The sequence below is a fragment of the Chroicocephalus ridibundus genome, chromosome 6, assembly GCF_963924245.1.
Source record: "Chroicocephalus ridibundus chromosome 6, bChrRid1.1, whole genome shotgun sequence".
NCBI lineage: Eukaryota > Metazoa > Chordata > Aves > Charadriiformes > Laridae > Chroicocephalus > Chroicocephalus ridibundus.
In genome coordinates, this window is record NC_086289.1 from 49,343,352 (window position 1) to 49,370,405 (window position 27,054).

General features: G+C 41.1%; 1 protein-coding gene across 5 annotated transcripts in view; it reads left to right on the forward strand.

Annotated features, from left to right (window-relative positions):
• The first annotated feature begins 2,477 nt into the window (after positions 1–2,477).
• Positions 2,478–27,054, forward strand: part of TFDP2 (transcription factor Dp-2) — a 60,641-nt gene continuing 36,064 nt past the window's right edge. For 3 of the 5 annotated variants that reach the window (XM_063338086.1, XM_063338089.1, XM_063338090.1), the window contains exons 1-3: positions 2,478–2,800; positions 14,795–14,888; positions 21,397–21,463. In XM_063338086.1, the coding sequence (XP_063194156.1) occupies positions 14,874–14,888; positions 21,397–21,463 (82 nt within the window). In that variant the 5' untranslated portion in view covers positions 2,478–2,800; positions 14,795–14,873. Of the gene's footprint in view, positions 2,801–2,961; positions 3,083–11,804; positions 11,907–14,794; positions 14,889–21,396; positions 21,464–27,054 lie in introns of those variants that run through there. The other 2 variants (XM_063338088.1, XM_063338087.1) reach the window with 2 other exon arrangements.

Consider the following 27,054-nt stretch of genomic DNA (forward strand, 5'->3'; position numbering starts at 1 on the left):
AGACAACAATGTGATCCCCTCTTCGAACAAACAAGTGTGTCAGTACTGCAGGTTGAGTTGGGAATAGGGTAGCGCTTTGACCCAGAAGTTGGACAGCTTTTTAGTTAAAGGTTTTATAGGGACTAGGGGCAAGTTCAGAAGGAGAAAAGAGGTGGGGGGACTGTTTTGGGTTAGTGGCTGTATAGATTATCACAGCAAAGGGCTGTGAGCTTGCAAGAACGCAATGAAACTAGCAAATATTGAAAAGTGATGTGTTGTGAAAGGGGAAGGTGGAGGATCTGAAAGGGATCTGAAAGGGTCCAGAGGGAGAAAGGTGTTCCAAAGCTAGACCACTGACCCTTTCTGGAAGGAGACATGAGAACTTCCTGCAGTGTGGGTTTTACTGTAAGAAGCCACTAAACCCATGCCTTAGCTTGACTAAAAAAACAATTCCAAGATGCTTTCCAGTGCAGCCCTCATTCTGGGATACAGCTTGGGATTTGTGTAAGTTCTGAAAGACTATATATTGGTTTAGAGCGTTACAGAAGTAGCGTACTTGCCCTCATTCAAACTGATCATTGTTTCAGCAGCAGCTTCAAACTCAATAGTGTGGATATATAGTCATCTCATTCTGCAGTTTGCTGTTGAAAGCAAACGACAATAGTGACCTTTTCTGTTTTTTCTCCTTTCCTTAATGGTTAAAATGCCTGTTTTTCATGCTCATGATCAGTTATAGTATCTGACTTCAGTTCATCGGTGTTTCTTCCAGAAAAGTAAATAAACCAATGAACTAAAAAGAGATATTTGAAGCATAAGTGTCTTTATTTAGGCTGGGTTTGAGTTCAAGTATTTGTTTAGCTCAGGTAACTTACTGAACAGTGCAATAAACCAGCCAACCTGGCTTGCCTCTGTTTTGCTTCCTCCTTTAAGGCAGCATATGCCTTCTGTGCCTGTCAGGGCATTTCTCAGTTGCCTTTATGTTAGCTGTTTGACTCTACCTGTGAAGAGGGGTCTCCAAGAGAATACGCTATAGTTTGCCATTTTTTTTTTAATGCTTTCATGAAGGTATCTTGCATAACACTGCAAATATTGGTAAAGGTCTCGTTGCACGTGATGAAAGTATTTTATAGAGGATGAAAAGAAACCACAAAGTCAGAAAGTTCCTGGGCACATGCTAGATTTTCAGTTGTGAACTATCCCACTGAAGTAAACATACTGTTCTTGCTTACTAGTTTTTTTCCTTAGTCCTTTGAGAACTCTGTTTTACAGGCTGAACACCTGTTTTTTGATGTTTCTCACATATGTCTTTCTAGAGCATTTAATGTGTTTTTCTTGCTTTACAGAGCAGTTTAACATACTTGGTCTACTCTGTGTATGGTCTAGAGGTTTCTAAAACATATAAATTGTGTTTCTGCATCCACATAAACCTTGTTTTGCTCAGTTTGCTTAGCGGCATTAAGGTGACTTTGTGTTACGGGGTATTGAAAGATGGGTTACTGCACGTCTTGGATGTGTGCCTCGCTGTACAGGAGAAAGACTTTCTTTAACTAACGTTACATCATTGCTTGGAATGGAACTAGTGCTGATTTTATATTATTTTTTATTTTATTTACTTCCACGAGTGTTTACTGTTCATATTCTGTCTATAAGAATACGTTATCCTGCTTTGTTGAAATCAGTTTTTTTTAAAAGACAGTAACTACTTTTTGAAGTCTCAACAACGGGCCCTGCAGCTCGGACTCCGTTTCCCGGCGGTGGCCGGGCTCTCACTGGCGTCGGGGCTGCGGTGTGCGGTAGCCCCTCGCCACCACCGTCCCCTCTTTGTTCGCCAAGAGCCCCTTTGTTTCACGGGAGGGAAGTTACGGAGCCGCTGCGGGCCACGGTAACGGAGCAAACCGTGCCCGGCGTTCGCCGTTCCCTGTCCGGCCGCTGCCGCCGCCAGGCCGCGGCCGCTCAGCTGCGCCCTCCGCGCCAGGGCAGGGGCGGGCGCTCACCTGAGGCGGCCAAGCCCGCGCCGAACTTTGCATTCCCAGGCCCCCGGCTCCTCTCCGATAAGCGGAGCCCGGCAGGGCCTGTGCCCGCAGACGCTGCGGCGCCGTCCCGTGTATATAAATACGAATCTATATACTTTATAACGACCTGCAGCGCCCCGCCTCAGGAGGGCGGCGCCGGAGAGGGCAGGGGCGGCCAGCTCGAGCTGTCAGCGGGCGCGGACCGGCGCCCGGTCCCCGCTGCCAGCCGGCACCTGATGGCCCTTCGCCCCCGCCGCCCGCCCGGGGGCCCTGAGGGGAGGTGGCGGCCGCGTGTCTGGGCCGGCCCCGCCCTTCCGCCCCGCCCCCCTCCCCGTCGCCCCGCGGATTGGCGGGCGGCGTGTGTACACACACGGGATCGAGCCAATAGCGCGGGGAGGCCGCCTGACCTCACGCGGTGTGGCGGCCAATGGGCGCGCCCGCTCGCCAGACGCCGCCAAGCTTGTGCGGGGGAGAAGGACCCGGGCAGCGCGCGGCGCGGCGGCGGAGCGAGGCGGCGAGTGGGGCCGGGAGCGGGGGGGCGGCGGCGGCCGGCCTGGAGGCGCTGCTGGGGCTGGCGGACCGGCCCTGGTGCGCTCCCGTCTGCGGGGCCTCCTTGCCGGCGGCGGGTGCGCGGCGCCGGCCCGGCCGAGAGGCGTCGTCGGCGCAGCGGGGCCGGGCGGAGCGGCGCGGCGCGGAGAGGCTGCTGCTGAGGGGCAGCCGCCGCCTCGTCGCCTCAGCGCCGCTGTCTAGGCCCGGCCCGCGCCGCCGCCTTCCCTCCGCCTCTTCCCTCGCCGCCGCCGGGCCTGCGGGTGAGCGGGGAGCCGGGGGGGGGGAGGAGGGCGGTGAGGGAGGGGCAGCGCCTTTCTTCCCGGCGGGCCGGGGCGCCGCTTCCCCCGCCCCGCGCCGTTTAACGGCCGCCTCCCCCCACCCCACCCCCCCCGCGCCGTCTGGCGGCTCGGTCTCGTCGCCGCCGCGCCCCGGGAGGGAGGCGAGCCGGTGCCTGACACCTGCGGGCGGCCGCGGGGCGGCGGCGCGCCCGGCTGGCGGGTGACAGGCGCCCTGCGCGCCGCCGGGTCGCCCGCTCCTCCATTGTGGGTAGCGCGGCGGGCCTGGGCCGGCGGCGCGGCGGGTGTGGGCGGCCGCGGCGGGGCAGGGGGACGGGAGCGGGGCGGGGGTGGTGGGCGACCGGCCCCCGCCGTGAGGAGTCACGGTTCAACAAGGGAGCGGGGGAGCAAAGTGTAGGGTGAAGTTGGTAGCGTGGCGGGTGACTGACGGGCTGGGCCGGGGGAGGGCTGGGCCGGCAGCGACAACAACAAAACTTAATGGAATGGCTCTTCCTGTTCCCCCCTCCTCCCCCCCCTCCCGAGCTACGGGCCTTCCCTCGCTCTCAACCGTAAAGGGTTCGGCGGCAGGGGTGAATCCAAATATAAATACCGCCTTTCGGGATGGAGAACGCAAACAATAGGAGGAAAATGCGGAATAAGCAAACTTCCTTGAAATGGGGAAGAAAACCGCATCTGAGAGCGTGCTCCCTCGCTGGGTGAGGGCATGATGCTGAGCTGTATATCAGAGGTTGTGGTGCTTTCCTCTGTAGAAAGGACTTGGGTTTTCATTTTTGCTGTAAATGTTTTAATTGACAGAGAAATTGAATAGTTCAGTATGATTTAATACACTGTGTAAAAATAATTTAAAAATTATTACTAGGTCAGTTTTCATAATTTGGAAATCAGTTCAATTATTTTCATGACTTCGTTAATACTTTTAACAGCTGATATATTTTTTTTTCAGCTGTTGTCATTGATGTAGCTTAACTATGCTGACAGAGAACAGCAAAACATTGGAGGTTGTGTGGTGTAACTAATTGCAACTTAATATAATCTTTGATTAAAAAATAATTTTACAGTAGTATAACTCGATGCTATTAAAAGGGAAATTAATAAATTTCTCTCTATCTCTTTACCCTTCCCAAAATAACTTCAGTTCATTTGATTGTATTATGTCCTCCCTTACACAAAAAAATGTGTGATTTGTATACATGGGGCAAAGACTAATGACAGTGTTATAGAACAAATGCAGAAGTGTATTTCGCAGCCCGTATTTGTGACAATGCTAGGTGTACTCAAAGATGTACCTAGCAAATTACTGAATTTCAGGAACTTCTGTTCAAAAAAGCATATAAGGTGCTAACTACATCACTTTGAGTAAACATGAAAGAGTAAGGAGAAGTTTGCATTATAGAAAAAAAGACTTGACAGGAAAGTGGTCATAAGAGGAAAAAAAAAAAGATAAATTCTGGTCCTTTGAAAACTTTCTTGTTGTGGAGTGAGTCTAGTGCCTCTAGAAGAAGAAAGAGTAATAGGTGAAATGATTTAATTCTATTCTAAGGAAAAAAATGAAAGTTATTAAATATTAGCAAGATTCTCTTATGGGTGGATAGGGTGATCTTATTTCACTGATAAATTATTGGGCTTTTTTTAACCACGCCCTGTTTGTACAGAAATCACTATTGTAACAACAAAATGAAACCATTTGACTTGTACTATATTGATGTAATTAACAGAAGACACATACCACTGTCAGGAATGCGCTTTGTTGCTGCAGAGGGTTCTGACTGGCAACCTTGCTTTACAAACTGATAAGGTACAGTTTTGAATGCAGCCTCTTGACAGCAGCTATCCAGTGTAAAGGGGATAGACCCAACAATTCAGCTGGACAAAAGGCAGAGTGCTGTTTTGCAAGGGATGTCAATACTACAGGAGAATTCTTTATCTTCCTCTGTTCTCGTTTATGTTGGACACTACCGTAGGGGCCTCTTGCGCATCTGGACATACTTCCTGGACAGTTGTGAGAACCCTCACAGTGAAGATCTTTCAGTTGGTTTGGCTAAAGGTGTTGTTATAGGTTTAGCGAAAAAATAGGAACCAAAATTCCAACTTTCCATCCCTTTCAAGAATTTATAATGATACTTGGTTTAAGTGTGCAGACCTCTTCACTGTGCCTGCAGGCAAGTTTAGTGCACATCTCTAAAATGAGAGAAGAATAGTGACCTGATGTGGTTAGGGGAGGAAAGCTGCAGCCCATACTGTCCAGATAGTAATATCTGAACTTCTGTGTCCTAATGTGGATCAGAATGAGCTTTTTAGTTATAGCTAGCCTAATTCAGTTCTTGGAATTTAATTTCTTCTGATGTGCTACTTTAAAATATTATTCTTAGGGTTTTCTTTAATAAGCAACAATTTCTTCAGTTGTTGGCTTTTTCTGCATACTTTTTTGGCGTAATGATTAAGAATTTTTCATCTACCTTTCCAATTATATTCACAGGACAGGACTACTAATGAATCAACAATGAATCTTAAAATAGAGAAAATAAACTGTCTAGTCTGGTGTGAGGAAATAAACTTGTGGATTCTTGTGTGCAAAGCCAAGAAGCCACTGGAATCAGACAAGTTTATCATAAAATTTTAGGCATTCAGCGGAAAACAATCCAAACATCTTGGTGTGGTAATAGTACACATACTATATCAAAGCTGATAGTATAAACGGCTGTTGCGGGATCTGAAAAACTAGGTATATGCTCAGAAATACTGTAAAAACGTGCAGGTATGGTAGGGAGTGACAGATCTATAACAACTTCCTGATTTGATTCTTCACGTGTTTTTTTGTAACATCCGGTATTAAAATGAAATTAATTCTTTTTTCACCCCATTACTGATTTGTAGACTACAGCTCTTTTGCAAGAAGGTGGGGCAGTAGTGAGTGATCTTACACTTATGGTTTCATTAAAGGAACTTTATTGCTCCATCTTCTGATTTCCTGTGTGCAGTGACAGTTTCCAGTAAAGGTCTTTACAGACTGTTCAAGTTTACTTTGATACTTTCCAATATTAATACTATACAAATCAGTCTAAGCAAATCAAATGCCTATGATAGTTCAGTTTGCAAGACTGCTATATATGATATCTGCTAATAACGCGTATACTAGTATATCCTAAAATATGCAGTAGTGGAATCTGTAACAAAAAGCACAGCTTTCTAGCATATCATATTTCTAGTGAAATACAGAACAGTAATTAAAGAAAAAGGCATGATATTTGGAAATAACTTCTCCTAGAGCTAGCTATTCACTTAGTACTGTTGAAGAAACTCTTTGCCTTTCAGAACACAGTTTGCAAAATCCACAGCCTACTGAAGCCACTTTTGAGAGTATTTGTCTTTACTGAAACCTATAGAAATTTTCATATTTTTTCAGCGGTGACTTGGTTATAAAATAATGCTTTAGCCAGCTCATGTTTAGTGTTGGCTGTCACAACAGAGACTGAAACTAAGCTGGAAAAAGATTAGCTTTTGTTTTTGTTAGTAGGCTTGGTTGTGAACTGCAGAAGTTCAGGTGTTGGCACAATTTCATTTTTTCTGATTTAGTGATAACGTTTAAAAGAGAGGTAGAAGACAACTTGATATTGTTGACTTCCCAAATCACTTAAGCATGAATTGCTGAGGGGGCTCCTTTAGAGATATCCTTGAAGGCACTATCCAGAATGGTCCTGGCACTGTGATCTTCCTGTTTTTCAATCCTTGGGATATTTGATAGACATGAACAGCCACGTTTTTCACAAAATTTCTAAGCATGCTGTTGGTTAACATAGCTTCTAGAAATAATCCATTTTATAAGTGGATTTTATAAAGGTGATGTTCCTTTTCTTTTGACTGGTTTTACGTTATTTCAGTCAGTGAGACATGCCCTGACCATCAGGTTTTACGCAAACAGTGGTAAGAGGAAGCAGTGATGGTAGTTGCGATTAGGCTTCTCCTGTTCCTAGATAGCTGATTCTTTCCTAACAGTGAATGGAGTGCCTGTCTCCTGAACGTGGAATTTTTGTTAACGTCTATACACCAAAGTCCATTGGTGAATGTAATTCTGGTCTTGTAGCTTAATTTCTTTTTTTTCTGTGGAAGTTAGGGCATGCTTAGTTTGGCAAGTCAGGTTTGTCCTGTTTCATCAGGTTCCTGTTTCTGCCAGGTTTGTCTCCATTTGGGTGGGAATAGCAAATGATTCAGTTCTGTTTTACAATCTCTGTAGTTCTTTTGTTCAACAGAGTCCCGTACTAACCTCTGTCAGGTGACTATATTGTCTGCAGGGCGCATGAAGCGGTTGCTTTGAAAGGAATCATAATACATTTCCTCATGGTAGGTGTTAGCAGATGTGTTCTGCGTGAATAAGTGACGGTTTTCATTCACTATTTTGTTGTTGGGAATTTCAGCCCAAGATGTAAGTGGAAAAAATCAAGAAAAAATAAAGTGATATGTTCAGAATTAAATTGGCAGGTTGCTACAGGTGCATGCTGTCTTTAAGTCTATGAACTTTTAGTGAAGTTGTATGGATGAATTCTTCAACTTGGTAGCAGCTATAATAATGGTATTTGTGGGAATTAAAGTCTTAAAGCAAATGTGACAGTATATGCTCATTAAGGCTTGTGAATGCCAATGCATTAACATATTAAAAGTCACTTGTAAACCATAACGGTCATCCAAGTATTAAACCTTTCCCATATGAGCAATAGTTGTAATTACCACAATTAATGTAGTTGTCCTGAAATAGAAATTATGGCAGTAACATGACCAATAATTATGAATGAGATTAGGAACAGCAAGTGAAAGTGAGGTTATGTCCCAGGGTGAAATCAAAAACCTTTGTGTGCATGGGCTCCCCATTTATTGTAAGGAAAGAGTTAGGTAACTTTTCATTTCATTATAAACTTGACCTTGAGACTTGAGAAACTCGAGAAATATATTTCTGTTCTCTTAAATGTGCAATCCAATTGTCATAAGCTTCAGTTTATTTAAAATTCAACCTAAAATTGCAAATACATTTAAACAATTTTTAAAAAATCAGTAACTTCATACATATAACTGATAAAATTTCAAGCTGTGTATTGATTGTAACAGCAGGCTTCTGCTGTCTGTCAAAAGCAAATTATTCATCCTGCTTCTTGCTGCATAAGAAATTGGGAAAGCTATGATCTGAAGACAAAACATCCCACTTCTTCCTGATGGATTTTTAAAGCTTGCACACACTCCAGTGAACTCCTAAAAAGTATGGAGTAGTCTTTTACAAACAAACCATATCCAGCCTTGTGTGGCATTTCAACCCGTAAGTAAATTTTCAGGAGATCACAAATGCTTTTTTTCAGAAGCAGAGTCATGGTGTGCTTCTGCAAACCACATGGAACTGATCAAAAAGCTTGCTAAATTTGAAGGGTTAGTCCTGTCCCGTGCACAGGCCTTGGTGGTCATCTGAGCGGTCACTGGGTTGCAGCATGTGGAAAACTTTCTTCCCCCTTTCAGCCCCTTTGTTGCTACTCTGACAGTATCAGAACTAAATTGGCTCACTGAGGGGGTCAGGTGGAAATTGGAGTTGTCGAAAGCGTGTAGCCTGGGGAAGGAATGGAAAGTGGAAAGAGTAAGGAAAAGTGGAAGATCCCTTTTAGCAATGATAGCAGTGGTAGGATTTTACATCAGTGCAAATTGTTTTATGGAATTGCACCCTTTAGATAATTTTGTGTGCTGCAATCAGTATTTGAGAGCTTGCGCATCACTAGAAAACTCCCTTTTTGCCTTAGTACTGAATTATAACTAAAGAAGTATGAAATTTTTTGTAACCTTTACCCTTCAGTGAATACTGTCATGATCTTCATGCAAGAGTGGAGTTAATAATGGGTTTAAACTAGAACAAATCTTCTAGCAAATTATAAGGAAAGTGTGGGAAATTGTTATTACTAAGCCTCTCTCCATTATCAAGTTCTTTATCCCTATATAACTTGGTCATCTTTAATCAAATCCAAATGTAAAATTATCTTCAGCTAAGTGGATGTTAAGATCCCTCCAGCTGCGGGATGTAGACAAAATTGTATCTCAACAGGATGGCTAAACAGTTCCATGTATTTGCCAATGTACTGATAACTCTGGAAATTTTAAATTCTCAACATTAAAACTCATTACAAGACCAGATCCATATTTAGAGCATTCTTTGATATATCGTACAGTATATGAGCTGGAGGTAGCAAGAAGCTTGTTTTGAAGTCTCAGTAGTTGAAAAGATGCTCTTTTCAGCTGAGCTTAATTGAAAGAGGAGCTAATGTAATATTGGCAATGCATAAAGACTGTCTTACCAAGGTATTTTACAGTCAGTCATATAGATCACTAAATTTTTTTCAAATGTCAGTCTGTTGCTAAAATTAAATTTCTCAAGGCAAAAATATGTTCGTGAAAATACAGCGTGCTCTTTACTCTGAAAGGAAGTTGTACCTGCCTCTTCCCACTGAAGCAGTAGAGTCCCAAATGTTGTGCCCTGTATAGTAGTCAGCTATGGAAAAAACCCTGGGCTAGAAACCTAGTTAGAGAACAAAAGTTGAGCTTATAAAATAGATTGTCTACTTAAAAGAATTGCAGCTAAATTTCTGTTAATTCCAAGTGTATCTGTGCGTATCTGTGTTGATAAAAGTTGTCTGCAAAACTCAAAAGGAATTTTAGATCATCTTACTTTTTTAAGTGCTGTGTGAGTGTTATCCACTGTCAAGCCCTACGTACTTTATCTTGACTGACAGTAAGCTGGTCTGGGGAATTAAAAAGAGCCTTCAAAGGTTCAAGTACTTGGGAATTATTCTACATGTTTAATGTAACGTCCTCCTTATTTAAGCAATAAGGGATGTGCTTCACCTCATTGATTTTGAAATAAGCCAGGAGTGCTGCTCCTATTCTTAGACATACAGTTTACCACTAGTACTTGCATGACATTGGGCATAAGAGCATGCCTAAGAAACTGAGTCCCTTGAGGGAAGGAATAGCTAGTTCCAGGTTGATGGGATTTGGGTCTCATCACTGTCGGGACTGGACAAGCAGCAGAACTTGAGCCTCAGCAGTGCAGTTAAGCGCATGGAGACTTTGGGCACTTTCATCTAGGGGAGAGTTTGATTACAGCTTTGGATTTTATTCCTGTGTTGTGTGTTCTTGTTACTTGTCCACTCAGACCTGTTTTCATCCCTGGGATTCAAGATATTCAGTAGCCTTCATCAACAGTGCTTTTGCTAGTCATGTACATGTACAACAGTGAGTAAATATAGCAAATAGTGGGAGTAATGGGGATGTTGCGTTTGGGATCGAGTCTGAGAGTATTGAAAAGATCCGATTCATTTGTTGCCTCAATATATGCTGCATGAGGTTCATAAAGGGACATTTCCCCTGACATGCTTTTAGCAAACCACACTCAATGTTGGTTGTCCGTTATATAGCTTAAGTGCTACAGTTTATACTAACTGAACTTGCATGTAGGCCTTGTCTGTTTTTCTGGGTTCTTAGTACCATGTAAACTTGAGTCATAATTACTGCTGTTGTCAGGAGCTGTTGGTTAATTTGTTCTGATGATACCTTGGTGTTTTGCTCAATCACAATAACTTGGGAGAACCTGGTCAATTTTAGGTACTTACTTGGTTTTGTTCCTTCTGATTTCTTGTGTGTCGGCTGGTTCCCACAAACTACAAGATGAGATCTTCACTTTCAGATTACGTTCAGGTAGTTATATCTGCCGTTTGCATCTTGGTTTAAAGTAGTGATGCTCATTTCGGTTTTGTGTCATGTAGTAGTGAAAACTTCTGTACTTTGGATTCATAAGTTGCAGTCTTTTAAGTCATGTAAAAAAAAAATAAGCTTTTAAACTCACTACTCTTTTCAAGTTATATTATTTTGTTAAAAACTTGTCATATAATTTAGCAGTCAAGTCACCTAGATTTCCTTTGTTCAGTCTGTCTAATGATAGCATCTGTTATCCACTAGGGCTTTTTTGAAGGTATGGAGTTGCACACAGTTAAAGCTGGAAAAATAACTTGTACCTGCAAGACCGTCATCATGCATATCATGGTGGGAATTCCTTTCAAATGATTCCTAAGAGCTACTTTCTAATATTATCCTCAAAATAAAAATTACTGTGTGATAACTGAAGATGGTGACTTATTTCCCACTCTCTGTATGCAACTTGTTGAATACACACCTTGGTTGGCTTTTTGAAGTTCTTCATTAAGTGACAAGCTGGATGTTATGTGGACATGTGTATTCCTGCCTTTTGCATTTTGTAGGCCAAGTTTATTTCTTGTATATGTAAATAAAGGATAAAACTGGGACTAAGTCATCTGAAGAGGATTCAGGAAAAAAAGTTGACAAATCAATAGAATCTTCTGATAGAGATGCAAAATCTGTAATTTAAATTTCAGAAATTTGATAACAAAGTTGTATTTATGTTTCTTGGGGTACCAAGAAATTAATCTGTCTAGTACATACAGATATTTCCACTAAAATTGGTCCTTTTTTGTCTCAGTTGCTTCGAAAAGGAGTTGGATGTTGAAATGTTTTTTTAGGAACAAGATGAGGAAACACTTCCTGGGAGCAGGTGGACTTCTGAAAAGTACTTTGTAATTTTGAAATTTTACTGGTATGAAAACTGAGACACAATGAAGCAACATATGTATAACAGGTGGTCTAATCCATGTAGATGCTCTGCATAAATTAGTGGTTTAAAACTGAGCTTTTACTGATTAATAAGGAATCTTTTTTGTTACTGCTGTCTTGTAGTACTACAGCCTTGTAGTACTGTAGCTTGAAAGTTAGTACTATGGAGAGGGATGCGAAGAATATAAACTAATTTCTAGTGGAAAGGCTGGCATTACACGAGTTTCTTTTTCTTGAAACTGATGACATTTTCTTTCCTCTTAGCTGACGCAGTTAATTGGAATAATTTTCACTTTGCCATACTCTTGATCAAGTAAATGAGAAAAACCTCCTTGGCGATGATAAAAATCATTCTAGTATACTAAGATATCTCTGCAGTTTTTTCTGTGTTCCGTGAGGACTTTTCATCATAACAATTTAGGTAACTGTCCAATAGTTGTCTTAATTTGTAGATGCTTGATACCGATGTAATACTTACATAAATTGCATTTTCTGTTGTGAAGTGGAAGTGGCCACTGGGACTGGGGAGAATCTTTGTGTGGTGCTGGTCTACATGAATGTGTGATATGCGAAGTACTGATAAGAATTTGAGAAAGCTGAAGAAAACCAGGATAGGTTTGGTAAAGCTTAATTTTTCGGGGGCAGAAAATAGAGTGTTATGGTAAGGGGCTTTATTCTTTTCTACTATTAGGTTTTAGCAAATGTGTGTATCTTAAAGGGATAATTTAAAAGTAAGACTTGGGACCACAGAAAATAAACCTGTGAAGGAATATAGTATTTTTCAGCAGATAACTGTTTTCTGATTTACATTGTTTCTTGTACTGGGATTCAGCTTCAGTATCACTGAAACTTCAGAATAGATCTGGCTTTTAACTTGTAACAAGAATAGGTACAGATAAACACTGTTGTACTGTTTTGTTGTAATTAGAGCTTGATTATCTGGGGTTTTGTTAATTTAATGCTCAAACTGGCTTTTTAATGTCATTGGTATAAGTGATTAGGCAACATATGTTCTAGAAGAAACTGCAGCTCAAAGTTTACGAAGTCAGACAGTTGGGTTGGCTCCCTGTACTGTATGGTATTTGGCCAAAAGGCAAAATTATGGGAGTGGATTATAAACCAATTCTTAGATTATGAAGGGACAACCTTAGTTCGAATAAAGCAATCTTTGTGCCTTGTGTGCTTGGGGCTCTAAACCTGTCTTTATGCAGGTTCGTTTCAGTAGAAACTAGCTAAAGAACAAAAAGGTTGAGTTTTATGTTTCTCTATCTGTGTGGTGCAAGCTGTCAAACAGCAATCGGGAGTGAAGAGAATCTCCATTTTGAGGCCATCTGTGTAGGTTCTTTTGTCTGAACCTGACAAGAGGTCATGGCAGATGGTGGGGTCACAAAGTCTGGCTTCTCGAGCTTGAGAAAATGTGTTCATAAAGCTGGAAGAATACCAACTGTTCATACTGGCTGGAGAGCATTGTGGCAAAGGACTGCAATGGTTTATAGCCAATACCTTCTGGATCGCTAAGCCTGACAGCAAATAACTTGTCAAAGATGAAACTAGTTTGCTTATCTGTAAATGGGTTAAAGCTGCTTAGCAAATGTGTTCTTAACTATGTTTTATTTGAGTAAATTACTTGTAAAGCCTCTTGAAGCAAGAGAGGGAGGTCAAACTGCATCATGAATTTTGGCGAGAGCTCCAGATGATGTATTTGGAGAGTTTGTGTGGAAGGAGGAGGAAGGTGGAAAAAGAAGAGGCACATAGATCGTAATTTTCAGACATGATGCAGGGGTTCAGTATTTGCTCTTTACCAAGACCAGCATAGCTTTATGGTTTTTCTGTGGCTCTTCTTTGGGTTTCAGGATTGCTGCACAGATCCAGTAGCCTCTTTACCCAGGGTGTGAATATATTCCTCTCTCTAGTGTCCTCTCTGAAGGCAGAGAAAAACACTTCTTATTTTCTCAGATATTTTGTTGTGAAACTAAAACAAGTTTTCATGGTAGAATTGTGTGGTGTTCATGTGCTGGAGTGGCTGCTTAATTATGGCTATGATAAATTGAGGCACTAAGGAAGATCAATACAACTCATTCAAAAGGGAATGGAGAACACATCTAAGTTGAATAAAATGTTTTACCACTAACTCTAATAACAGTTTAATTGATGTGATGTGTGAATAAACCAAGACATCTATACAAACATCCTAGAATTTAAAATTATTCTGGATTGCCCAAAACAATAATGCAGTGATGGTAGAGCTCCCTATTAGCTATGCACACTACTGAAACAATTTTTGTCAGTTTTCTAGAAGGGAGGTGAAGATACTGGCTGTTCTCGAACTTTGTGTAGGTTAGAATACAGAGGAGATTGCATGAATTGCACCTGGCTTTTGTAGTTGGTGAGTTCTACGGAAAATGGTTGTGACTCATGTTTAGTAACTAGTTCAGGTGTCTTCCAAAAGATTTTGCTGAATTGATTCCACACTTGAAAGTGTGAACAGTTCTTCCTCTCTTATACATCCAAGTGCAATTCAGATGTCTTTTGTAGTTCATTCTTTAACAGCTAGTACTACTTATAAAGTACTTTCAAAGTACTTAAAAGCTTTGTGAAGTTAATTCTGTCTTTAAAATGATTTGTGCTGCCAGCATTGATTTGTAACTTGTTTTCTTCTGTTTCCTGTAAGACTTCTGGAAGCTTTGATTTAAAAAAGAAATTGCTTTTAGTATTTTTCAGTATACCAAAATGTTTGTCTTTTCCTGGAATTATAATATTATAATTCTAATTACATAGGATTAATAAAAAAGCCTGAAAATATTATTAAGATTAGTTTGAACTGGAATGTTTTTTCTTGGATGTTTCCTAAAAGTACTTAATGTTTGCTGTGTATATGCATTTCGTAGTATTTCCTACTTTCTACCAAGATCTTTGGATGTCTGCAGTGATGGAATTAGAAGCTCTCTCTGTTCTTGGAGGCTAAAGAGACGATGGAGAGAATTAATTCACTTCCAGTTTTTAGAGTCAATCTGCAAATGATTGCATGGTTTTAATTACAAGACTTTAGTAATGGCATGACATGCTTCTCTAGCACATTAATATAGTTAGGCCTCTATGTAAGTTGGCCCTTTATATATAAGATTACATCTCTGACTAATCCAAGCAATGTACATTTTTACTATGCATACAGAACCTGACTATTGTGGTGACTGATTTTATCAAAAAGCAAAAAAAAAAAAAAGTCTGTCCTCTGGAGATGCAGGGTTTCAGCTAGAGAGGTAACTGAAAATACATTTTAACTAAGATATTCTATTAACTTTCTTACAGGATGTTCATTTTAAAGATTCTGTGAACATGAAAAGGGATATCTTATGGTTTTACGGAATATAAAGCAATATTGTCTGACATGACGGCAAAAAATGTAAGTATAATTCTACAACTTGTATTACTTTTTATATTGGCACTTCTGGCTTTCAGAATTTGAAGGTCTTTGATTTCTTGTATTTGTCCATATAAGAAATCAAACACAAAGAACTTCAAATTCAAAAATCTTGTCTGATTTTTGTGTACCACAAATATGTTCCCCATCATCTTCTGCAGTATTTTGATAAATTTAAACTGGTTAGAAGCTCTTTAAGGATGTGAAGTTTATTCAGCTATAGGTCAGGTTGGTAACTGGGGCAATGCTTTATGCTGTTTCCGTATTGATCCTTATGGGTCCCTTCCAACTTGAGATATACTGTGATTCCTCTAACATTGTTTCAAACTTATCAGAGCACTTTGCATTTTGTTGTAGCATCTCACCTTTGCATCACAGTAAAATCCTTCTACTGAGTCTGAGTCTCAAAACTCAAGAAAGAACAGAAAGACAGCATAGTTCCTTACTCGTGTTGGTACGCTCTTGGTTTCTAGAAGGCTGAGGGTCTTCCTGTTTCTTCATCTGCCCCTTTAACAAGCCTGTAGTGTGGTGTCTAGAGGCTCTATATGTGACTTCTCTATCCTTAGTTATGAGGAAGCTTATGAAACGTCTAACATCCTGACATTAATTTTCTGCCTAATTAGCTGTGCTTCCTGAGGTACACAATTTGTATAGAGAACAGTTTGGATTAAGCTTGGTGGTCAGTGAGTTGAGTGTGACTTTGAGCCCTGGGCCCAAAGTTGACTGCCTTTGATAGGGCATCCTGCAGTCTAATTAAATCTCAATAGGTTTAAGAAGCAACATGACTAACAAAGTACCCCACAGTAAAATTGTGGGTAGCCCTAGGATGGCTGGCTGTTCAGTAACTGCAAAAGCTTTTGTGCCTATTTGGTTAGATTGATGCCAAGGGCATAGTTTGGCTAAATTAATTCTCAAGTCTTTGAAATTTCTTTTCTGTTGCCTTTATTAATAATTGCATTTGATATGTAGGTCCAGGTAAGGCTTTCAGAAGTCTTATGTCTGACTGTTTGATTCAAGCTGACCAAGCCAGAAAATAAATTGATGTGTATATGCAAAACCCTTTGACTTCTTTATTTCATAAGCTGTATTCAACTGTAGTATAAATAGGTGATTCTATGGATGTCTGTGGAGCAGCTGCACAAATCCAAATCATATGTAGTTTTGACCTTTTGTTCCGTGCAGTCAAAGGATAAATACCAATGCCAATAACATCCATGGAGTGTTGTGTGATAGTCATAGAGTGACGTAAGTTAGAAGGGACCTCAGGAGGCCATCTACTGTGGTGCTTTGCATAAAGCTCTTTGATACTTGAATTCAGAAACCAGTTACTTGGTGCTTTGTTCAGGACTGCTCAGGGCTTTGGGTTTTGAAAACCTCTGAGGATAGGCACATGCCATTCAGTCTGGGCAACCTACTCTTGTGCTGAGTATAGAAATATGGTTTTTTGTTGTTCACTTTAACACAAGGCTATAGTTATTTTATAGAATAAATATTTTATTGTTTTGAAAATTTGCATATTAAACTATGCAAATCTAGCTATTTAGCTAATGTTTGTGGGTTTATTTTTAAAAAATCAGTTACTGTGTTTTGCAAATGAGTAGAACTCAGTTTCCACGTTTGTTAAATATACCTGTTCAAAGGATTTGCAAAATAAATGTGTAAAAACAAGGATGGTCATATGCTTTCTGTCCTTAGTTGTAGCACTTCTTTAGGATTTCGCAACCTTTGTTACTCAGAACTGCACACTTGGGCCAACAGTGTCAGCGCTAGTGTTTTCTATCGCTATTAGAAGGCCCAAAAATGCTTCTGAATTTGCAGAGTTCCAGGGTTTAGCATATGGCTATGGGTTTCTGCAGTCTGAAACCTGTTTCAAATGTAAGGTTAGTGTTTGTCTGTTATGCTATCTGAAACATTTTAATGATGTGCCGAGTGAGTTGAGGGAAAGCTTCTCTGCAGAAGTATTTCCATTTTTTTGCTTCCTATTGAAGCGTCAAGGAAAGGGAACTTTAAAGTGCTGGAATTTGGACATCTGGGAAACTCTAAAGGGCCCATATTTTTCATCAGACATGCACACCTCAAGAAACTGTCACGTCTGTGGTCTGAAATCACTGCCCCTCAACTGGGATGCAGTAGTCTACGGATGTTTGTGCACCTGATGCATCGCAAAAGCGAAGTGCTGTGAGTTTAGGCTAAAATGTCTTTGCATCTCACATCCATAAGCTGTGTTGAGCAATGTTGTCTCCAAGAAAGCTTGCACTTCAAGCGCATAGCAAAAATGTTTCCACAGATTGAACGTTTATGTAAGATGAATAACGTTCACCATCACTGTTTTTCCTTGCTAATTTTTGAGTACATGATGGGAGAATTATCAAGACTGGGCTCACTGCTTGCTTTCTGTAAATGCAGGGCACTTTCTAGTATCTGCTTGTGGAATATCGCTTATGGGTAATTTGGCCTTCCTTAGAAAATAAATCCAACCAAAACCAGCTATGAATAATAAAATGTTGAATAAAAGTTACAGATTCTCTTGGAGATGAGATGTTTACATGCTTACCAAACACATTGTACCCAGATGTAATTTAAATCACCCTGTCATAATGGGTTGTTTCATTCTTTGCTTATATCGTAACATGTATTTTTCTTGCCTGTTTTGCACTTCCGTTCCCATCTTTCCTTCAGGTAAGAAGACACCAAAACAGTATTTAGAAAGAGGAAAAATGAGTAAATACTCATGGTAACTTATTTTTAGGACAAAGTAAATAATATGACTCGAGCAGATTATTTGAATAAGACTGTTAGTTTTGATTATCTGATCTGAATTTATATACTCATGCTTGTGAAGTTATTTGTCACCGCTTCTCCGAGGGTGGTTGTCTTGTCATAGATGAGGTCAGTTAAATGGCTGTAATAGCTCTCCTTTCACACGTCAATGTGGCAGAAAACAGTTTAACTGCTTGAGTTGATCAAGAGGGCCTTATACAAGCCCTAACACCTATCTTACACAGGAAACTCTTGAAAAACAATGTAAAGGACACTAGTTGTTCTGCAGTGATAGTCCACGCAGATTTCTTTTAGTTTATGGTGAGAGTGCCCTTTTTTGATCCTGAGTGCCCTTTTTTGATCCTGAGTTGTTTCTGTAAGTGATACTACTACACTACGTCTACAAATGAGTCTGTTAGGGCTTGTGGGTATAAGAAAACACCGGTTAGTGGATTCCCTACCCATTTATAACTTCTGCATGCTATAACCTGGATTAATTCTAGGGCAGAGAGAACAAAATCTTTTCATGTTAATTGGAAAGTTAATTTCTGTAAGGAAATGGAAGGATTGCAGGTGGAGACTTGCTATCTGAACAGTATGTCAAGCAATGGAGAAGGCTGATAAGCTACAAGAGCAGCTCGTTGACGGTTTGCCCCATCCAAGACTCTCGTTGTGATTCTTTTTTTCTTTCCCCTTATCCCATTTGGAAACTTCTTAGTCACCTGCCAGGAGAGGGGAAAAAACTTGATGAAAATATTTATTAGGATGCAAAAGCCTGCAAAGTGCTTATTTCATCTTTCTTCATGGCTGGATTAATCTTGCTGCAGATGCACAGAAGCAAGAGTCCAGCTCCTGCCATACCCAGTAATCCAGACACTCTGGGACAGTGTTATAAAGCAGAAATATCAGGCGAGCCTTACAAGAAGTAATAAATGATACCTATGTAAGCATTGGATTGTTGGCTGGTTTCAGTTTAGGAGTGGTTAAATGACAAGATTCCCCGAAGTTGTGGGTGGTACAGTCTCCAGCTAACAACATGGCCTGGAACCTTTGTGACATCAAAATGCAATACTATAAAGTTCTCGTTCTGCTGCAGTATTGTAATATTGCATCACACTTTGCTGCTTCTGAGGACTTAGTTATGATAATTTTTCTGTTAGATTAACAAATCCCTTTAGATCTGCTGCACTTCTCATTTAAGTTCTCATGAAATTCAAGTTTGTTTTCAAGCTCTTCTAAATTTAGATACAAAGATTATAAAATTGAGAGAAGTTATCCTGTTCATTGGATGCCTTTTATAAATGTGTTACTGGGACCATCATAATGAAAATACATATTTCTATACAAACTCAAATTTTGATGTAATTTTATATCATTTGGACCACTGAAGTACAGGATACACACAAAAAAAAAGGACTCAAGTACTTTGTTATACTTCCTTAGATACTGAACCAGTTAAATAATCTAAATCTTTCAGAGAATTAAATGTAAATGTTTGAATTTTCTTAATGGCTGGAGAGTCATCTTGGGCTGACGGTGCATATGTATATCATCTTCAGTGTTTAACTGAAGCACCAATATGAATCAATAGGGAAATGTACAGTTGTAAATCTAGCGCTAAAGGTTCAATTGTGAACAATTGCAGTGCTGTCTTTGAAGGTGTTCATGGGAATCCTAATTCATACCCTTTCTCTTGGAACAAGTTAAGGCCCTTATATCTAATACCTGATATTTATCCCTGTGGCTCCCTGTTCATTCTCTGAATTAAAATTTTCCCCTATTTGTGTTTCTCCATTTCTCGCAGAGGCAGAGGTCCTAGGGAGAAGCTGGTACTGTTATTTATTGTGCAAAGGCAGCAGTAGTATGATCCAAGAGTGCTGGCTCTTCATCTTGACTTTGCAGTCATAATGCCCTTTCAATGCTATATGCTATGCAATTTACTCCCCTTTCCGACCTCTATTTTAAAGATCTCCTCAAGAATACATTTTTAGTGTAAGGAACCCTAACATGAGCATTCCTTTCTGCCCAAGCATTCGGGGGAAGAATATAGAATGCTGCCGTTTTCTGTACGGACCTGCTACCAAAAAGCGATAGGAGATGTTTTGCGTTTGTTTTCATGTCTTCCTGCTCTTTCCCCTGCTCAAATCCAGGCGTTCCTGTTCGGTCCTCCCCAGCCCTGCTGCATTGCCTCTGCACCGCTGCCACCTGCGGGGGAAAAAGGGAAAACGGGGAGGAAAAAATGAGGCAGACTTGCTCTGTTTCAAAAGCAACTTGTGCTGATACTGTAGCCTGCAATGACCAAAGCACTTCTTTGCCCATTGGAAATAGTATATGACCATCTAGTTGGGTGTGATAGGAAAGAGGAAGTCTGATACAGACAACACTTGAGATAAATTGATGAACTATATTGAACATCTCTATGGGCTTGTTTACGGAAGCACGTAACTTCGCTCATTTAGATTATTTCATGATCAGGGCAGGGCAGCAACAATTAATGTTTGTATGTTGCTTCTGATGGTGAAAACAATCTCAATAAAAGTAGTTTCAAAAGCATCTGTCACAATGCTGTGTGCAGATTTTCCCCTTCAAAAACTACTTGCCAAACACAAGCTCTCTAGCGGAACCAAGTGACTGAATGCTTGTAATAGGTACTTTTTGTTCTTGTGTAGTCTATTTTAGTGTTATGTTGCTAACATTTAATTTGCCTGCAGTCAAATGATTCTCTAATTTGATATGATTAAAATTCTATGAGCGGCCCTAGCATATGTTCCATTATTATTCCATATTTCTGTAAAATAAAGCAAATATTTGATCCTTGATTGTATGATTGGTTTTTCTTAACTTGGATACCTGAACCCTTTGTCCCAATTGTTTACAAAGTACTCACATTTTATAATATTTTCAAAAGAGATTTTGTAGTATTTATTTTAATTGCCTACTGCTCCAATGGAGCTCAGTCAGTGCTTATCACAGCTTCCGTCTTGGAAGCAAACCAAAATGCTTTGTTGAGCAGGGGTTACTAAGGTGGTGCAAGCATAATGCTCTGAAACTGCAGAATGCCTTATCATCGCTTGCTGTTGCTGGGCCCATCCCTTGTTAGCTGGGGTCTGAGGGACTTTCCATCTCTTCTCTCCCTTATCCAGGAGCAGTGATCTTGCATTTTTCTATACAAACTCCACCTTTCTATGCTTTGTGTACATGCCAAAATCTGAGGTGCACTGTTCTGTTTATAAGTTAAATTCCCCATGTCTCTGGTAATTGACCCTCAGTGTAAATCAGTTTATCTCTGAAGCCTAGGGAATGTATTTAAAATGCATCAAGAGTCACACCTCCTCAGACCTGTAGACCGTGTAGCTTAGCACTGACAGTACTGGACATCAGGCAGATTTCTGCTGTGCTATTGGTGGCAGTTGCTCTGTCTGACTTGGAGGGGCCAGTGACTTACACCGCAACAGCCAGAATGTGCTGCTTGCGTCGTGTATAGCACAGTATCAGAATATTCAGGGGTTTTTTTATGTAAGAACTTAAAAATTAGAGTTTGTCTTCATATATACACAGTAAATGTCTTGGATTCTTTGCTTTGAATCTCATGCTTTTGTTAGACTGCTATCCATAGGATTATGATGTTTCAGAAATGCAGAGCAGATTACTTTCATAATACTGCTAGTTGTGTACTAGAAAACATAGAAAGGTTTATCATATTTTAAGACTTCAAAAATGTTTTGTTCAGGTTGGTGTGACTTCCACAAATGGAGACTTGAAAGGATTTATAGATCAGAACCAGAGTCCAACAAAAGGTAAGAGAATTCTATTTGTATACATAGAAAAGGAGGATACGTTAAGACTTATTTCTCTCTTATGTTTACTAAATCAGTATTATTGCTGATTTCACTGCATATGGTTGGTTCGGTTTTGGGAGACTCAGAACTTAGATGTTCAAAATTTATTTCGTACACCTGCACTGGTAGATGTTTTGTAACTGACATGCAAGTGTTGCTGGTCTTCAGGTTTTCAGAGGGAAAAGGAGACTGTAGTAAAAATAATTAGAGGATAAAATAAGCCCTTTTTTTCTTTCCTTGATGGTGAATAATGTGCTGAATTTCCTGATTTCCACCCCACCTTTAAACTTCCCAGACTCTTTTGTTGTCCAAATGGGAGAGAAGGTTAAGCCAGACTTCATGGTCAGTGATATCTTGTGGTACTTTTATAAGCATTCTGGATAATTTACAATAATAATTATATTTTGTCATATCCTGTTCATCTTGGCATTTCTAGATTAATCACTTTTGACTAAACGAGTGTGGTGGCAGTCAGAACAGCTATAGGATTCCAATAAAATAAAACTGCAGCCCCTTATCAGTATTACAAAACTTGAGGAGTTACAATTCAGGAAATGCTTCAATCAACCTTTCTGAGGAAATACAGATTTGCTGTTATCTACTGCAATAAACAAATGCATCTACCAGCTGGAGGAATGATTTTTGGCTCATTATGACAGTTTAGGTGCATCAGACTTCGGAGTCTGAAAAAATGAGAGACACTAAACAGACAAGGTCTAGAGCTACGGTATCTTCCTAGTTTTCTTGACTATGCAGAACATTACAGATTCATTTTAGGCCTTTAAGAATTAATTTATTGTGCATTGGTGAGATAATTGCCCTTTGTGTTTCATTATTTTGTGATTGTGTCATGATACTACAGAAAAAGACTAAAATACATGCAACGTTTTCAAATAATTTCTGAGGCAAGCTATTGATTTGTTCAGAGAATAACTGACTCGAATAACTTTATGAAGTATAGAACATTACTGTTAGTAGTAATACCTCAGTCATCCTGGTCCCAGTCTTTATTAGATTTTCCTTCTGGGCTGATAGATGTATTATTTACCTCCATTCTTCTGTATTTTCTAAAATGTTATGCTCTAATTATTTTCATTTTTTTTTTAACCTTGAGGTATAATTAAAACTCACTGACATCTCTGTTGAAGTATAACCTCTTGTTCACACTGGCTTGGAGAATCAGATATTCTCAAAATATTTCATCAAAAATATTTAATCAGAAGCTGGAAAAACTTGAATGCCAGTGCCTAAGCTGTCTCCTCCTTTCAGTCTGAAGTATCCGTTACTTCTTCTGGCATGTTTACTGTTGAACTCTGCAAATTGAGGGGAGAAGAAACTCCAAACAGGCATTCAGATCCACTATCTCTTCACACAGCTTTGTGAACTTCCCAATTAATACAGTTTTTATTGTTTTATCCGGCATTGAAGTTCATAATGTGCCTTCACAGTATTCTTAGACTGAAGCATGATGAATTTATATGTTCAAGAGTGAGAGAGGCCCTTTGCTCAAATAAGGATCTTTTGAAAGCATCAGATTCCAAGTGCTAAAAATTTATGTTTAGAAAAGTTGCATTTAATTTAATTTTTTTTGTTCCAAAAAGATAATTATTTGTGGTGTGCGTTTACTTGTTTGCTTCTAGTACAAACTTACTAATTTCGTACCAATATCACATTAAAGGAACACTATTCAGATTCCAGTGCTAAGCCATGAGCACATAGAAAATTCCTTGCAAATTTTTTTTCTTCCTTTTTTTTTTTTTTTTTATGAACTCTAATCTTTTATTATACTATGAAATCTATTGTGTAATCCTGGTTTCACTGGGTTTAATTTTGAAAAATGCTGGACTGTTCTAGGTAAACCCACAGCTCTGCCACTTTGCCTAATAAGAGTGGACTGCAGCCTGGATCTTTGAGGATGCTGTTTCAAATTTCAAGACAATGTCTTGAAATACTTAATGAATCAGCTATTGCTCTTTATGTACTCATAGAGCTGCAGTCTCATTCTGTAGCATTAGCACCAGTATATATAGTTAGCTAGGGGAAGTCTTCTGGCTTTTCAACACTAAAAATGCATAATCAAAATAGCTCACTTGACCTTTGTGCTCTAAAATTACTTTTTCTGCTTTTTTTTCTGGTCAGAGGCTTACCTTTCAGAATCTCATTCTCCCCAAGTTTCTCCCCCGGACCATCTGAAGCAGTTACTCTGTTGCTGCTGTTCCAGCGTGGGTTTGATCAGGCTCCATTTATCTTTCCCACCATGACCTGTAGTGTCCATACACAACCTCTGGATATTTTCCAGGTTTATTTTGCTACAGGAGAAGCTAATGCTCACAGACTGCTTAGGTATTGCAATCTAATCTGTAAGTCTTAAAGTACATGCTGTGTCACTTCTGATGATTTTTAAATCTGAATTACTGTTCCTAAGTAGGTTGGCAGGTTGTTTGGTTTATTTGGGTGTTCAGTTTTCTTATTGCTTGCTTGTTTCCTGCGCTTGGTAGTGAATACTATGGTCTTGCTGTAGTTTTTTTGATGCAGGCTTTTTAGAATACTTACAGTATTTTTTTTATTCCTTGTATAGATAATGACTGGGAAAAAGAAGCATTTCTGGCACCTGGTGTATCTAAATGCAATACAAATTTACTAAGGAATTTCATCTTTTAAATGTGATGATTGTAGAATCAGAGCACATACCTCCACATTTGTAATCCTTATGAAAAGACTTGCTGCCTAATTTTGAAGGGAGCTAGATTTTTCTTTCTAGGTGTGCATAGAAGAAATTCACAGTGCTCAGCAGAGCATTAACTCAGAATGTTGTTCACTTTGTTTAGTGAACAATTCCCGTTCAACAGCCAATTTACTTTCCTACATGTTTTGCACATAGGCAACAGGCTTTTTTGGCTAAAGGATCTCCATTTGGAGCTTCTTTCTCCTCTTCTTGAAATGAATACTCAGTGGATCTGAAAGGGAATGCCACGTGCGGATGGCTCTTGACTAATGGCCAGGGTACTCGTCTAATGCCAGGGACCGCTTGTTCCAAGGCATTTGGTAAAATATTTTAAGTAGTCCACGCAGCACAGTCTGGGTATCTCCTTTCTGAAAGTCATTTTCACTCGTGTTTTCACTCAGTCTTTCACGTAATAGATTCTTATTGTTACAGTCAAAACTGTTCAGCTGTGGCAAACTGGGCTGACTGTGCTTCATTTCCTTATCTGAAAATGCCTGGCAGACTAGTGATTAAAACTATTCCTGTAGGAGACCTGCATTTTAATTCTCCCAGGCAGAAGAAATTGGCCCTGGTTCTCGTTCTTTAGTGAATGAATACTCTTCGGTTACTGAATACAGAAGGGATGTTCCTCACAGGTTTTGGAGACCGGAGTCTGTGCTTAGCCTTGGGGAGAGACCTGTACAGATGTGTTGGGTATTCTACTAGTGTTTTATCATGGATTGTGCCCGTTGGGAGAAACTCCTGGTATGGTCCATGCTAACAAGACCGACACACTCCTGGTTGTAGGCAGAACTTTGGTGCCTAATGAAGTTAGTTGACAACAACTAAGGTACTCCATTATTTAGGCAAAATCCTGGTTTAAGTGGCAAAATGTCTTTGTGGAGTTGGCCCATTAAAATAGATTATTAAGAATAATTTTAACTTAATAATAATAATTTAATATTATAAAGTATAATATTTCAAGTTAGTTCTCAAACAGGTACAATTAGGTTTGTAAGTGAGTTGTATAGTGACAGTTCAGTTACAGTTTTTGGGTGATTGTTTCAAGCTGTGAATGAATTAAATCAGACATACTGTAGAGTTCATGTTTGAAAAGTCGCATGTGTAAGCAGGAGAATTTAAAATTTAATCTGTTTGGGAGACATTCCCAGTCAGTAAATTAAACACTTCCAGTCTTGTAATCCTGTTCATAGAGATTATAAAAATGGAAAATCAAATCTCCTGCTGATTCCAGGCAGAGGGCACACCTGTATTACCACTTGGTCACTTGTCCCATAGAGCCACTTCACCTGCCCTCGGTGCATCCCTTGGATGTCTGCGGCTTTGAGGGCTCCCTTCTAGTTTGAGGAGTAGTCCTAAGGCTACCTGAGCCACTGAGTGTCAGAGGTGCCTAGGTATGAAGCTCTGTAATAAAATCAAGGTTTGCAATCAGGTAGTCAAGGAGCTTCTCAGCTGTAAATTCAACGAGATGTGGTGCCACCAGGTAAGCACTCTAATTGAACACACCTGAAGTGCATTAATTCGTTACCTTCTGCAGTGACAGGTGAAGGGACAGCGTGTCCTGAATATTCCTTGGAACAAAACAAGATATGCAGAGAACTCCGATTTGAAAGCACGTGCAGATGTGAAAGGCTCGTGCTTGCCCTGTGGAGATGGAGCCGGGTGGCCCTCGGCGAGGGGCCATTGCTGGTCACCCTGCATGGGGGCAGGGGGGGACCTGGCCCTGCTCCAGCAAAGCAGTCTGTCCGTGAGGCAAACCAGCGGTGGGTTTGGGGTTTGTGTCTTTGCTTTGCCCCCAAGAGACACTGGCCGTTCTTCCATCAGGACTCTGTAGCCTCAGCAAAATCTCTTCCAACTCCTTCAGTTTCCAGGCGCCCCCTTGGCCGTACCGCTGTGTGGGACCGCCTGAATTAACATTGTCGGTGTAAATTTGGGAATATCCCCGTGGATGACAGTCTGCACCGGTGGACAGGACAGCCTTTGTTAAGGCAGGTTTGATGCCGCGGCCCGCTCCGGCCGCCCCGGGCCCGCCGCGCCTGTGCCATTGCTGCCGCCCCCGGGTGACAAGGGGGGGCCGCCATCGCCGCCCAGGAGCCCCGCTCTCGGCCTGCCTGGTTTAAGCTTAACGCCGTGGTACTCCGGGGGGGCGGGGGCCGCCCGGCGCCGCCGTCCAAGGCCGGGGGGGGAGCGCAGGGTCCGAGCCCCTGACTGAAGGCGAGCGGCGGGAGCGGAGCGCCAGTGGTGTGACAGGGAGCGGCACTGGGAATGGCCGGGATGAGGGGCCACAGAGTGGCCTGCTGCTGTCCGGGGGGACCCCAGCGGGCTGGGGAGAGCCATGGCGGGGGAAACGGCCCCTGCACCAGTACAGGCTCCAGAAAGGGGCCTGGGGCTGCTGGTGAGGAGCAAGGTGACCATGAGCCAGCCACGGGCCCTGCCAGGAGGAAGGGTAATGGTGTCCTGGGCGGTACGGGGAGGGGAGGTGACAGCAGGTCCCCTCCACTCGGCCCTGGTGAGGCCACTGCTGGAGTGCTGGGTCCAGTTATGGGACTCCTCAGTGCAAGAGGGACACAGACATAGCGGAGAGGGTACAGCCAAGGGCTGTGGAGATCATCAAGGGACTGCAGCATCTCTCATGCAAGGAAAGGCTCAGAGAGTTGGGACTGTCGTCTGCAGAAGGCTCAGGGGGGAACTTATCAATGTATATAAATACCTGAAGGGAAGGTGCATAGAGGATGGAGCCAGGGAATTTCCAGTGGTGCCCAGTGGCAGGACCAGAGGCGTGGGCACTGACTGAAACACAGGAGGTTCCCTCTGAACATCAGGA